Source organism: Syngnathoides biaculeatus, chromosome 2, assembly GCF_019802595.1.
Source record: "Syngnathoides biaculeatus isolate LvHL_M chromosome 2, ASM1980259v1, whole genome shotgun sequence".
Classification (NCBI taxonomy): domain Eukaryota; kingdom Metazoa; phylum Chordata; class Actinopteri; order Syngnathiformes; family Syngnathidae; genus Syngnathoides; species Syngnathoides biaculeatus.
Window position 1 is genome coordinate 30,771,291 of NC_084641.1, and position 15,404 is coordinate 30,786,694.

A 15,404-nucleotide genomic window follows, 5' to 3' on the forward strand; every position below is an offset into this window, starting at 1 on the left:
CCGATCGGCTTTCTCCGCCACGTTTCCGGCGGATACGGCAATGTGCGATCATTTGTTGCAGATAATCGAAAAATTGAAAAAAATCCTTTGTAATGGGTTTAAAATTTGTAGTCAGGATGAAAACTGTATAATATTAGCAAAAAGGTGCATTGCGATCCTGAGATACACTTAAAATATAAAGCACAGGTGTCAAACTCCAGGCCTGGGGCCCAGATGTGGCCCACCACATCACTTTATGTGGGCCGCAAAAGGAAATCATGGGCATCAACTTCCATGATTCTTGCTAAAATCTCAACAAAAAATTCAAAATTGTCCCAAGTAATGTCAAAATAGAACATTTTACTGCTACCCACCCCCTTTTTACAGTTCACTTGATCACTAGTTGACTAACGATTATCATTTTGATTTTAAAACTAGTCATGCCCCCATTTGTTGCGTAAACCAAAGATTATGACAAAGTATGATTTCACGGTTGTAACGGCCCTCCACCAAATATGAATTTTGGCACTCCTGGTGTAAAGCAGTGCAATCCCGCCATCTACAGGGAAGTGGTTGTCATGACTGCAGTTTACCAACCTGAATTTCATATTGAAGAATGAAGAATGTAAACGATCACAGCAGTATGCGAGTGACGTGGCACTTTTTGAGTGGTTTCTGGATTGACCTTCAGTTCCCACAGACGTCAACAAGGGTGGGAGCGAGTTTTGCTAAAGAGGGTGAAATTTCTTGATTATCACAGATATGGCATAAAGTACCCGGATGGTGTATTGTTATTGTCTTGTATCTTGTTGCCATTTGTTGTGATTGTGGCATCCCAGGACCCCAAAAAAGATTTTTTTTTTCTTCTTTTTTTCTCTACTTTGCCTCCCGAAGGACTGAAGAAAGTTCGTAATCCGGATCGAATGTACAGATCAAGCGTGTGCTATGCTGGCCACGGTCCACCCAAGACTATCACTGATGACACAGACACCAACAGTAAGAGTCAGTTATTAATACTGCATTGCTGCTGCGAGAGGCCACGCGCTGGCCGGCCGGCCGATCAATTATTCATTCATTCAGTCATTCATCGATTCATTCATTTGCCCCTCATCCCGCCCCCATCCAACATGACACCTCCTCCAAGCCTCTCCGCTGATTTGAAGTATCAGTTTTGCGGGATCGCACTGTCGAGAGCGGAAGGCTTGTCATGAGCTAAGAGGGGTTGGGATGGGGGCGGTGGGGGGGACGGAGCCAGAGTGGACCACCATCCTACTTTTGACATCATCGCCGTCGTATCTTTATCTGCCACCGAACGGACACCGGCGACGGCTTTTACGGCGGGAACGATTCCAGCGCCGTCACGTGTCTGAGCGGGACTCGTTTTGAAATGTAGGCCAAAGCCTCGCCTTTTATTTGCGGGGGATTTTCCCTTCGTCTGGTTGTTCCACGGAAGAAGGCGGCCCCCTCGGTTCGGTTCTTAATGAATACAAGCGGTCTCTTGGCCGTGGCTGTTGATGTAGACCACGGAGCGGCTAATTAAGTGTGTTCGTGGATTGTCATTTCTAACCGGCGATTGTGGAATCGGCAGCAGCCCCTCGTTAGATTCCTCGCTCGATATGTGTCACCGCCCCGCCGTGTTTCTTTCTCTTCTTTCCCGTTTCTGTTTTGAAAGATTTAAAGCCAGACCCCCCCCCCCACCCCGCTCCTGCACTTCTATCAAATGTGCTGTTGGGACCCCCCCCCCCCCCCCCCCGTTTTTGTGAGCTCTTTTATACTGCGTGCGGCTTTAATGCGTTCAAGTTTCTGTTTGTGGCCGGACCCTCCACGGCAGGCACGTCTGCCATTGATCGGAGTAATTGGCTGAGTAATTGTTGGAGCGGTTCTGATGCACAACTGTCTTTTTGTTTATGTTCATGTGGAAGCAGCGGGGAGTGAGAGAGGGATGCTACATGAGGAGAAAGAGAGAGAGAGAGAGAGAGAGAGAGAGAGAGAGAGAGAGCTCACCTCTGCTCTCCTTGAGATGGGATTTTTATGGATGGGTGAGCTTGGTGAGGGCCCAGAACACATAAAGACTCATTTTCAGTTTGTTGCAGGCAGTTAACCGTGTGTGCATGTTTGTTGAACTTCTAGTAATAGGCTTCTTTTTCTTTTTCTTTTTCTTTTTTTTTTGCAGCTGTTTGACTTTTTGACATTCTTTCCTTATTATGCCGCGTTCCGCTACACTACGATAACCACCTCCAGGCATGTTAACGCTGTTAACCGGTGGACGCTACAAAGGCGGCCGCAGGAAAAGGCGCCGACAACGCGTCGCGTAAGTTTTCGGGGGAAATCGTTTTCCCACCAGAGGGTTTTTGGTCCAATTCTGCGAGCGGCGGCGCGACGCTCGTCCCGCTAGTTCGTAATTTCACCGTACGTACGAGTGTTGTCGAACGGGCCGTAGGCCAGATGATTAAAAAAAAAAATAATTGCTTCCCCACTTCCACATCAAGACTATTTCAAGTTTTCCCATCTCGTCATCAAGAGCCACGAGGCTACGGCGACCCGATCGAATTGGACCTCACTCGGAGTTCCTGGCCGAGTGCCGCCCGTCGTCCTCGTTGCGCGATGTAAAAAATGGATCATCGACCGCAGCTCATAAAAGTCGGTGCGAAGAAGTTTTTTTGTTCAATTTGGTGGCGTTTGGAGCCTCTCGAATGAGCAATTTACCCCGAACGTGCTCTCGTTCCAAAATTTTCAACTGTGTCAGGGATGTTGATGTCTGAGGGATAACAAATTTATTGTAAACAAAATATAATTCAAAAAGAGCTTATCGTTAGCATTGTAGCTTTTCTGATTTAGAAGTCATGCATTTACTATGAAAAATGACCCAAAAAAAAGTTGAAAACAGATTCTCCTGAATAATGCCAACTTGACAGCAGTTGAAAGGAAAAAATAAGTACATAAAAAAAAATAATAGCAAATACATAGACAACAAAGTGTGCAGTGTGATTGGGTTCCATCGTGAGATAAGACAGGGGCGTCAAACTCATATTTGTCATGGGCCAGATTGTAGTTATGATTTCCCTCAGAGAGCCATCATGACTATGAAGCCGTGGAAATCTTTCACCTCATCATATTTACACATTAAATTTATGAACTCGTTTTGGAATCAGAAATCAAGGATAATGGGTTTTTCAACAATTATTAATGTTTGGTAACACAAAAATGCTTGCAATATCTCAACTTCATCAGTTAGGGTTACATGAGAATTTGAAATTTTGTTACAGATCACAAAAATCATGGACATTGAAATGCATGTTTTGCCTTTGCGGGCCACATAAAATCATGCGGCGGGCCGCATCTGGTCCCCGGGCCTTGAGTTTGACACCTGTGAGATTACACATTACATTTAAATTAAATTGACGCGCATAATGAGTTTAAGGTTCTCATCAATGCCCAAAACTGCTGCCGGGATCATGTAAAATATCCATTTAAAAATTTTGAAAATGATGATATTGGGACGAATGAGTTGATGTTTATTTTATATCGCAAAGAGTTTCAGTTTTCTGAGGCAGAAAAATTGAAAAGAAAAGCAACTAAAACTATTGCAGAATCAAAAGGTTCATCAAACTGCTGCGACAGAGCGTGTGGGTGGTGGTATGCATGGTGAGCAGAGAGTGAAGATGGGGGTGGGGTCAAAAAGCCAAGAAACGATGATCTTTGTCAAAAATGAAATGATACAAAGTCCAAAGGGCAACGTGCTGTCAGATGTCGTTTTTGTCAGTGGCATGGGCTGCTTTCATGTAAACATATTTTGATGAATGACATAAAAAAAAAAAAAGACTAAATATACAATGCAGCAAAAACTAAAATCTTTTGACCGGCCTTGAGCGTTTTGGGCCCAATGTACGAAGCAGTTTTGATGGCTTTGTCGCCTCATTGGCGAGCCTGTCGTCGCATATTCTACAAAAAATATTTTAGTAGGTGCTAGTCACATAACTGCAGTATCAGTAGGACCCCCTTTATGATCATATTGTCTTATATTTTCCCGTTGTTTGGCCTTTTTTTTTTTTTGAAGACGCTCTCCCTACACATTAGCATTTTTACCCGTTTTTTGCTAGCTCGTAGGCTAACATTTTTCCCCGTTGCGCGACTCATCGGCTTCCCTCACTCGGTCATCTACAGTCACAGTATTTCTTCTTCCCTGAAGTGGGTGCGATAACAATGTGACGTAGAAAACTACACGAGCTCAGCTTTGATGTTTGTCCACAAATGATTGTTATGACGGCGGCGCGGCGCGGTGGAGTAGCTGGAAAGATTGGCCTCACAGTTCTGAGGACCCAAGTTCAATCCCAGGCCTCCCTTTGAGGAGTTTGCATGTTCTCTGGGTGGGCACTCCAGTTTCCTCCCACCCCCAAAAACGTGCAATATTCATTGAACACTCTCAATTTTTTTTCTCATGCTTAATAGAATATATCCGCTTTTTGATCATATTACTTGCAGTGTATGCACTTTTAATTGTCTTTTTTTTTATGTCATTTTTGTTTTTATCCCGCTTTGTTTTCAAGCGCCTTTAATCATGTAAAGCACATGGAGTTACCTCGTGTATGAAATGCACAATACAAAAAAAAAATTGCTTTGCTTTGCTTGCTTTGCTTTGCTTTGCTTTGCTTGAAACTGCCCCGCCGGTGTGATTGCGAGCGCGACTTCTCTGCAACTGGCTGGCGACCGGTTCAGGTTCAGGGTGTACCCCGCCTCTAGCTGGGATAGGCTCCAGCACGCCCTGCGACCCTTTTGAGGATAAGCAGCTAAGAAATTGAGTGGATGGATGATTAGTTATGATGTCATTAAGGTGAAGTTGAATTTTCCAATGCAGCGCGCGTCTTTTTTTTTTGACTTTCCCTTGTTGGTTTGACCCGTATTGATTGGTCCTATTTGAGTTCCGCGTTCCCTCGATTCCGACCTGTGGTACGAGCCTTAAACCCCCCCCCCCCCCCCCCGCCCACCTTTCTGCTCAACTCATGTGAACTTTTGCACTGTCCTTACTTCACATTTTGATTGATTCATATTTGCCCAGGTACTTGTTTATTTAATTTGATTGCCTCGTATTGACTTGGAGAAACACTGTTTAAACTGCGTGTTGATATTGGACCGTGATTGCGCCCTCCCGCCCTCTGCACGGCGTGAAAGGATGCCATTTATGTTGTCTTCAGTCGACTGTATTAAGCCTGTATTTTATTATTATTTTTTTTTTTTGACGCGCTTGCATTGATGGAATCGCCCCCTTTTGAAATCCTCGGGCTGCCACTGGTGCAAGTAATACACGGTTTGTGTACGCCGTAACTGCTCGAGTATTCTGTCCCTTTTAATAAAGGGATGAAGTGATCAACAATGGCCCCCTTATCTGCAGAAGTGGCTTTCATTGTTAGTTGCAGATGACTTGGCATTTCCAGTTGAAGCAAAACCGCTTCCTCTATTGTTGGGAAATTTAGTGATGGGTGACGTCAAATTGTCTGCAGTTGGAATGCTGAAAACCGGCCGACGTGGGCGCTCAGGGGTTGCATTTGTGCTTGTTATTGATAGAAGAAACAATATTTTATTTGTTCTGCGTTCATGAAGGGCTACGAAAATCCCAAAATAATATTTTGTGAGACCCATGTCGGTGTGAGACAGTGGCTCTAAATGATGAATGGATTGTCAAAGTAGTTGTTGATGTGTGATGATCCAACAGTTGATTGTTTACCTGTGACGCGTCGAATAACGAGACTCGCATATTGTAAGTGTTCGCGCCATCTGTGAGATTTGATTAGGATTGATGAGCTCGTGAAATCGGTGACGGTGGCGTCTCGGCAGCTTGACGTTTTCTTTTATAGCGTTGAAAGGCTTGAAATCGATCTTGCCGGGGCCGCGTTTGTTGCTTTTACTCCCCCGTTGACCACACCAAGTATTGTGATGCTTTTTGAATTTGGGATATTTCATCCGACGATGCAGCGCAATTGGAGCCGACGTAGACGATTAGTCGTATCCCGCGGAATGCTCTGCTTTTGTCGTCCGTGCACTTTTTATTTCAAGCCGCAGAAGAGCGACGTCGTTAAAGCGCGTTAAGCCGCCGTGAGGAATGTTGCCGTTGCGACTGCTCGCCCAGATACGCACCGCCGGCGGTGATTGGTCGAGTGATCTATGGCCAAAACATTAGCTTGCAATTTTGCCACAATGTGGGCACAGATTAAAAAGAAAAGCCGTCAGTCTCCAAGCGTGCTGAGACGGAGACGGGGGGGGGCTGCTGGGACCCACGCTTGCGTTCAGGCCTCGGATATTGATTAAAGGTTTGTTTTTTGTCAGCCTTTCCAGGCTCGTGACCCTCGCCCTCGTCTTGAAGGTGGGCCGGATCAAGCCGGCGTGACAGAAATCCCTCAAATAGACCCTAAATGCTTGCTTCCGAGCCGAGGGCCGGGATAATCGAAAACCAGAACCCGGCAAAAAATAATGACGACCCTCCGCGTTCAACAAACCCGCTCTTTAGCCTTATGTACACAAAAGTAATTTCATTTCATGATTTACAGAGAAGTTAGCATTTAATAATACATATGTAAATACAAAGATGCAGCTAAAGCTAACAGCAAATACATTTGAAAATACATAAGCAATTCCAGTGACGTTGGAAAAACGCAATACAATGATTTGAAAATCTTGTTCAAACTATATTTAATTGAATGCGCTACAAAGATATTTCAAGGTCAAACTGATCAGCTTTTTTGTTTTTAGCAAATAGTTATTCACTTTGAATTTTGAGGCTGGAATCGCTTCCTTAAAAGCCGGGACGGGCGCACGTTTCCTGTGGTGTTGCATCACCCTTTTCTTTTACAACATTCAGATGAGGATACAAATTGTTTGTTTGTAGCTGGAATTTTTCCCCGTTCTTGCTTGATGTACAGCTTCAGCTGTTCAACGGTCCGGGGTCTCCGTTGCTTCAAGGGGATTCAATGGTAGTTTTCGGCCTTGCTGCTGACATGCATGATATTCTCCAGATTGGCTTAACCTTTTGATATTAGGGGGGAAATCCCTGAATTCCTGGCAAGTGTACATTGAGGACATTGTCCTTAACCTGTCGGACTATTTTCTCACGCACTTGTCGACAAAGAGGTGAGCCTCCCCTCATCGTTGCTCGAGCGTTTCAGGGAAGCTCCTTTTCTAGCCAATCATAGCATTCCCCCCTGTTGATCTGTGGGATGTTCCAAACGGGTATTTGATGAACATTCATCAACTATTTTTTTTTTTTGCCAGCTGTCCCAGCTTTTTGGAACATGTCGTGGAGCCATAAAATTCCATTATTTACTAAAAATAAAGTTTGAACATCATCTTATCTTTGCAGTGTATTCAATGGAATATGATTTGCAAATCGTTTAATTCTGTATTTAGTATCCCAACATTCATTGGGATTGGATTTTTACTTGGAAAGCGTGTAGCGAGTAAATAACCGCAAACGTTTCATTTCATCTCCCGCCCAATGATATTATTTCAAATCTCGGCGTCCAAGACAATAACACGCAGGGCGTCTGGAGCTTGCGAGATGCTCGACAAGTTCTTTAAGTGGCGCCGAAACGTGATTCCAGCGGAACGTCGGGGGCTATCATTTAATATAGATGAATAACAAGTGAGAGAATAAAATGGTGTTATGAAAGCGCAGAAACGTCGGCGCTCACTCAACGGCAGTTACGTTGCATTCATTTTTTTTTTTTTTTTTTTTTTTTTGGTGCCCTGAGAGCCTCGTGAGATGCGTTTCCGTGTAAAAGCGAGCGGCTCTCGACTAAGACAAGGACTGCCATATTACGGAAGGCCGAGTCTGAACATCCCCGCGTCTGAGTGCCACATCTAAAACGAATGCTTTATTTAATAGTTCGGGGCACTGTTTGAAACAGAAGAGGCGCGAGGAGCAAATGCAGTCATCTGTGACCGAGACGCATAAATCACGACAGCCCTCTGATGCAGACGCACCAGCAACATCCGTCAGCCAACCCAAATACCGTACAAACCGTTTGCCCGTTTATGCGACGGCGCTGTGGCAATGGCACGCCATCAAAAGTAAACGAGGAAATCGGATGAGAACTCCAAGCCCTCGAGTAGATCCGCACGGCTGATGTTTGGACATCGTCTCTCTGATATCATTTGAAATTGTCCCACATTTTTGCTTAGGAGCAAATACTGGATTACGCGATCAAACCGAAAAACTCAATCGCCAAATGTCTCTTTAGAGCGTGCCAGCTCCATGCTAACTTTGAGCAGGTTCACGAGTTCTCTGTCGCGACAGCCATCCATTTCCTGAGCTGCTTATCCTCACGAGGGTTGCAGGAGTCCCGGAGCCTATCCTAGCTGCCATCCTGAGAGTCTCCAATGAATAATAACGAATTTAAAATACATGAAAAAAAATAAGATGATACGTGACGCTACAACTGTTGTTGGCGAAACACAAAACGGGAGAACGAGTGGAGCCGAAGAAATGCCGAGCTACAAAAAACCCCTAAAAATACAAGTCAAAGGGCAAATCGTCCACGTACGAACTGAGCTGAGCCTGAAAGGACAAATTCCCACACGGAGTTGAACTGAGCTGAAGCTCAGGCAGATGGACGCGCAGGCCGTCTTGCTACGCCACTCTGTGACAAAAGACCGTCTATTTTCAGAGTTGCTTATCCTCACAAAGGGTGACGAGGGTCACGGACCCAACCCGAGCAGGTGGCGGGTACGCCCTGAACTGGTCGCCAGCCAATTGCAGTGTGTAAAGCGAAAGTACCCGGAGAAAAGCCACGCAGGCACGAGGCGAACGTGCATACTCCACACAGGCTGGGGTGGGATTTGAACCCCACATCTCCGAACAGTCAGGCAGACGCTCTGACCAGCTGCTCCACCGTGCAACAATGTTTTCAATACACTATTTTAGATTTTGTATCCCTTTTGAAATCATTTCACTTTGGTACGGAACAGACGTTTGTCCTTTTTTTTTTTTTTTTTTCACCTGGACCCGCTAGGGAGGATTAAGATCAGCTGTTGTTCACGGTCATTCAAGAACGTTCCACGTTGGTCTTTCGGCAAACGCCAAGATGGGAGTCGGCGCTTTAACCCGTTCCACGTTCAAGTACAAAATGATGGCAGAGGCGTTTTTGTTGCGCTTCTTCAGCGTCGCGACCTAAAAATACATTCAGACTGATGATAAATGTGATTTCCACAGATGCCTTTTTAACGGCAGCACGGTGGAGCAAATGGTTAGAGCGTTGGCCTCACAGTTCTGAAGTCTGGGGTTCAAATCCCAACCTCTCCCATGTGGAGTTTGCATGTTCTCGCCGTGCCTGTGTGGCTTCTCTCCGGGTGGGCACCCCGGTTTCCTCCCACATCGCAAAATCATGCATTCATTGGAGAGGGCAAAATTGCCACGAGGTTGATTGTGAGTGCGATTGGCTGTTTGTCTCGATGTGCCCTGTGATTGGCTGGCGACCAGTTGAAGGTGTGCCCCGCCTCCTGTCCGACGACAGCCGGGATTTGCTCCGGCACTCCCGCGACCCTTTTGAGGGGAAAAATTGGAAAAAAAAAAAAAAAAATGCGCAATAAAAGTGGAGCATGGTGCGACTGCGTAGAATATAAATGTACTCATTGTCCGGTCCAGACAATTCTATAATAAAAATATTGTAAATATTATGAAAATATTTGATGGGATTCTTAGCTGTAGATCATATTAAAATGCTTTATATTCACTACTTTCACTGGTATTTATTTATTTTTGGTCTCTTTTAAGGATGAGAGGCCCTGTAGCTCAGTGGTTAGAGCACTGGTTTGATAAACCAGGGGTTGTGGGTTCGTATCCCACTGGGGCCTCCACTCCCTGAGAAGGGTTGCGTCAGGAAGGGCATCCGGTTGCGTCAGGAAGGGCATCCGGCGTAAAAATTGTGCCAAACATATGTGGCGTAAAAATTGTGCCAAACATATGTGCGTTCATCTGAGATGACACACGCTGTGGCGACCCCGAAAGGGACAAGCCGAAAGAAACTTACTTTTTTTCTCTTTTAAGGATGCGAAGATCCAATTGAATAAGTCTATGATTTGATATTATTATTTTTTCTTTCCTGCATCCTGAAGTGTTTTGTCTCGCCGGGAGACAGCGCAGACACGTCTGATTTGTATCTCAGCTCTCCCGGTGGGGAAAATCTTCGACATCCTCGAGTTGAGATGTATCCCGCCGCAGCTCTGTCTCGCCACGCCGGTGTTATTGTGCCAGAGGGCAGCACCCAATCCCGAACAATCTGCGGACAGACGCGTCTGCCGCCGGTGCGATCTGTCACAAAAGCTCCGTGCGCACCTTTTGGCGCGAGGCCGAGCGTTAACCTTTGGGAAGATCTGCCTGTGAATTGGCTTCAATAAATCGAGCCCTTTCCCCGACCCTGTGCTCCATTTTTTTTTTTTCAATTTTTTTTTTTTTTATAGGATTAAACCTTCTTCTCCACACCTCATTTCCTTCTTTCTCTCTCATTTGCGTCGTGTTTTGCAGTTCACACAACTGCAAAACGCCGCCCGGAGCAGATGCTGCATGTGATTCTTAATTGGCTGAAGCAAACTACTGTATTATACATACAGTACCTATGCATCCCATAATGAACAGATCACGTTGAGAATTATAGGTACAGATGGATGGAGAAAATCCTCCAGATCTACAGACCTGCTCTCCCCCCCCCCCCCCCCCCCAATGTTATGAGCTGCAGCTCCATCTCTGTGGACCAACTCGCAACAAATTGTCCATATGGAGCCGTTTGGCCAGGAGCGGCGAATGTGCATCGGGCCACATATGCTCCTCTTATATCGCCATAATCAAGAGCAGCAGTGGATTATTTCTTTTGGCTTGAAAGGCGTGTTTTGCTTTGCTTGAACTTTTCTCTTCCCTTTTACTGCCAGCCGCTCGAAGAACACAAAGTCAGCTGTTTTCTGCCGGTGTTCACATTCTGCTCGGTCTAAATATCATACAGTCCGCCATTGTTTGTTTGCACCCTTGTAAAGACCCCGTAAGGCAAAAGTAAAACTGCTCTTTTAAGTCTGACACGCCGCAGAGATGAGTGTTGTTCACAACCCTGCCAAATTTGAATGCTTGAAAAAAATGCCATCCACCCATTCATTTTCTACCGCTTTTCCGGGTCAGGTCGCGGGGGAAGTAGCTTCAGCATGGGATACCCAGACTTCCCTTTCCCCAGCCACTTCTTCCAGCTCTTCCGGAAAGATCCCAAGGCGTTCCCAAGCCAGCCCGGACACATAGTCTCTCCAGGGTGGCCTGGGTCGTCCTCGGAGTCTCTTTCCAGTGGGACGTGCCCGGAACACCTCACCAGGGAGGAGTCCGAATCAGGCGCCCCAGCAGCCACCTCACCTGGCTCCTCTCAATGCGGCTCGACACTGAGCCCCTCCCTGATGACCGAGCTTAGGGAGAGCCCGGACGCCCTGCGGATGGAAAAACTCATTTCGCCCGTTTGTACCCGGGATCGTGTTCTTCCCGTCACGACCCACAGCTCGTGCCCGTAAGTGAGGGTAGGAACGTAGGTCGACTGGTAAATTGAGAGATTCGCCCTTGGACCGAGCTCCCTCTTTACCACAACAAAGTCCGCACGATCCGTCTGTCGACGTCCCGCCCCGTTCTTCCCTCTCTCGTGAGCAAGACCCCGAGATACTTGGACTCCTCCACTTGGGGAAGGATCTCATCCCCGACCCGGAGAAGGCACGCCACCCTTTTCCGACCGAGGACCAGAGGCTCGGCATTTGAGGGGCAGATTCTCATCCCGGCTGTGAATCGCTGCAGTGAAAGCTGGAAATCACAGCTTGGTGAAGCCAACAGAATGTCGTCATCATCATCATCTGCAAAGAGCAGATAGTGTGCGTAAAAGGAAGATGCAAAATGGGGGAAAAAAAACGACAAAAAAAATCAAGTCGTTCTCCCAAACGATATGGCAAAGCGGGCTTAACCCTTTCCAGGCAGGCGTTGCAAATTTGCACCAGGTTTAATATAATTGAAAATTTGAAGTCCAGAGTATCATTTTGTGAAAGTATCCGATATTTCTCCCTGTAAAACTTGATTTGGTCGAGGGAGGGCTAATGCCCCTAGCATGACGTGTGATCAGATAGCACTTCTACAACCTGGAATAAGGGATATCATTTTGTCAAGCATCTTATTTTTGGAGCTCCACGTGACTACGTGTTTGAAGTGCAAAAATATGATCCACTCCCAAAGCCTCCTGTCGTTGGTCCGTACATTTCTCACCGGGTGTTCGCGTGGCTTTTCCGTGCCGTGGTAGTGAAGCAAAGCGCCAAGGCCAGTGCGAAGTTCCGGTCCACATGCTGGCTCGCTCTCACATTGGATTTCGTTATTTTCCCCTCGTTCTTGTCTTCTCAGTGTGACGTGCGCACACTCACAGCCAACAACGAGGCGCTCTAAAGCGACCGTGTTTTCCCTCAAAGGAAGACGCCATTTTTGGGGTGCAGGCATAACTAGCGAGGAAGCTACATGTCGTAATTGCGCCAATTAGCCACTGAAGTGTCAAGGTGTGCTCTAGTGCCAGAGGCATCGGGTGGATGACTTTTGCTGGATGCCCAAGTGCATCGATGGGTGCCGTTTTAGTCACGTGTGGAATATCAGGACATTTGAAAAGGTGAAAAACAGTCGTAGTCAGAAGAGCGTATAGCATAACAATAAATGTACACTGAGGCTGTATCCTCACAATCTAACACTACGTACATTGTTCTCCATCTTTGCACGTTCACCTTTAAACATGAATACTGTATTTAGAAAGAGCCGTGATTTTACTTTGCGAGGACTTTTAAACTCACAACTATCGTGGCCTTCCACACGTATGATTTGCTTGCATCCAGTCCAGTCAGAAACTGTCAGGGGCGCGGCCAGGCCACTGGCCTGGGCGGAGCTGCTGCCTGCACGCATGCACCGTATTGACACCAATTGGATCAGGCATATAAAGTCATGTCATGTTTTTTGGCTTCAAAGTAATTCGACCAGGTTTTCATGTTTTTGGACCTTGCCTGTTGCCCCGTGTTTTGGTGCCTCTGCCATATTCGCCTGGAACAAACCCTCTTTCCACATCATGTCACCGCCTCTGAGTCCCGCATTTGGGTCCAGCCCCGTGTCGTACGATCGTGAAAGAAACGAGCTGAACGTGACCGCTGTCGACATCCGAAACACTTCCAGTCCACCTCATTTAGCCGGTGAGACGTATCTTTTGTGTAGAAGAGCAGCAACTGTTACCGTGAGCTCATCGCCAATTACTGTTTTGCACTGAGCTCACAACTAACGCTTCACCTCATCGCCTTCCGTCCTCGAACAGGACCTGGTACAATATCGTCAATGTGAGCAGGAAGAAAGCAGCTCAACGAAAGCGACTTTTAAAGGTCGAGTGTCATCCCTATAAACATTCTAAACTAGATATTGAAATGAAAAATACATTCACTTCAATGTCTATACGAAAAAATAAATATGAGCGGCTCGGCGTCGTCGACGAGGCCGGTAGCAATTCACGAGGCTTGCGGAGGCCGTCCTTCAGCGGCTGCTGCACAGAAAGAAGCCTTCCGATGTTTGGAACCTCCCACAGGTCAACAGGTGGCGACCGTGATTGGTTAGAAAAGGAGCTTCCCTGAAATGCTCAGCCACTCACCAGGAAAGATGGGGGGAGGCTCACCTCTTTGTCGACAAGTGCGTGAGAAAATAGCCCGACAGGTTAAGGACAATGTCCTCAACGTACAATTGCCAAGAATTTAGGGATTTCCTCTATAATATCAAAAGGTTCGTGGAATCTGGAGAAAAGGTCGAAATGCCTGTGAAACAACGGAGACCCCGGACCGTTGAACAGCTGAAGCTGTGCATCAAGCAAGAACGGGAAAGAATTCCAGCTGCAAACATCGACACATTTAGCAACCCTGATTTATGGATTACGCCCCCCCCCCACTATTGTTTTATTTAGTAGCCGTATACACGCGTACCTGTCATTTGGAACCCACGAAGCTCTCGTCGTTTGCACCTGTGCAATCCATTTTTCACGACGAAGCGGGTCTCTTGCAAACTTGTGAAGGGTAAATCTGTCCTCCCGCGTGTCCGAGCAATGTCCAGCAATGCAACGAGCTGGCATTTTGGCTGACACGAAGGAATAACAAGCTACCTTCCCAGAGGTAAAACTAGTAGAAACCAACGAGTCCACTTGAGGGCGGTCCCGCCACGTACGTCACTTCCCGCTTCTTCTCAAAAACAAATCCTTTGAGGGGATTTCCATGGCGGGAGTTACAAAAAGCTGCATACGTCCAAATCATGTTTTGTGGTGGTGGGGAAAAACCGCAAGGGTGCACGTCTGCTTTTCATCAGTAACGTCCTCAAAATCGTGCATTTCATGACGGCGGCCATTTAAAGGCACCCAAGCATGCACGTGTTTTAGGACGCTTGGAGACTCGTGGCGAAGTTCACGTCATAGCTCGGGCCACTTCGATGAATGTAATAATTTCCCGGAATAGCACATTGCGATACGCCGCGGCTTCCTCCGCAAAGTCCCCAAAGGCGACAGAATCACTCAAGGGTGTTTATTGTGTCTAAATAATGTATAGACGCAGCCGTTACAAGTTGACAGTGAAAAATGTTTGCTCAATTCCCCCGATAGATTGCATTGCACCGGAAAAATAATTTATTGATTAAAATATGTGCAATATTCATTTGAAAGTCTTTTGGGGATCGTGACTCGGGGAGTACGAGCCCTGCCCGCGCTAACGACCGCCTTCTGTCCCGCTGTGCTTGCAGATGAACACGGACATTTGAAAATATACCTGCCCAAGAAGCTTCTTGAATGTCTCCCAAAATGCACCTCGCTGCCGAAGGAGAGGCACCGGTGGAACACCAATGAGGTACGAGCGCACTCCAGCCGCAATATATTGTTTTTTTTTTTTTTTCAAATTCCAGCCAACGTGTCTCATGTCCGTCTAGTACGCACAAATAATACGACATAAACAACACAATCGAGAAGAAATGCTTTCTACTGTGATGCTTGTTTTTGTTTTTGGGATGAATTTCCTCCAACTGTAGTCATCTGCATAATTGAACTTGAAATGGAATTGACTGAAGAAGAAAGGAGGGAATAAGAACGAGAGACAAAAGTAGTAGAACTCCTCCCGATTTGCTCATTTGAAAGCGGCATTTACAAGTAAATATCCTCTGACGAATGTATATGGAGGAATGAATAAATGTTGATCAATGCAAATTTCTGGTGCGCATCTGTCACGTCTGCTCCACGGCCGCTTATGAATAAAAATGCAAAAGCTTTGTGTTTTGTAATTGGCTGACGGTGTTACACGGTCGCCCTCGCCGACCCGCGTTGCGCTGCGAGCGGTCTAAATTAATTAACGCGGCTTTGAAATTGATCTCAAACTGTAATTCT

General features: G+C 46.4%; 1 protein-coding gene and 1 non-coding gene across 15 annotated transcripts in view; both read left to right on the forward strand.

The window, feature by feature from the left end:
* LOC133515207 (uncharacterized) overlaps window positions 1-15,404 on the forward strand; it is a 101,313-nt gene that overhangs the window by 8,089 nt on the left and 77,820 nt on the right. For 7 of the 14 annotated variants that reach the window (XM_061847496.1, XM_061847515.1, XM_061847537.1 and 4 more), the window contains exons 2-3: window positions 874-975; window positions 14,771-14,874. In XM_061847496.1, the coding sequence (XP_061703480.1) occupies window positions 874-975; window positions 14,771-14,874 (206 nt within the window). The remainder of the gene's footprint in view (window positions 1-873; window positions 976-14,770; window positions 14,875-15,404) is intronic. The other 7 variants (XR_009798987.1, XR_009798986.1, XR_009798990.1 and 4 more) reach the window with 1 other exon arrangement.
* Window positions 9,750-9,822, forward strand: trnai-gau (transfer RNA isoleucine (anticodon GAU)). Its single transcript has one exon. It is a non-coding gene; the product is annotated as a tRNA-Ile (tRNA).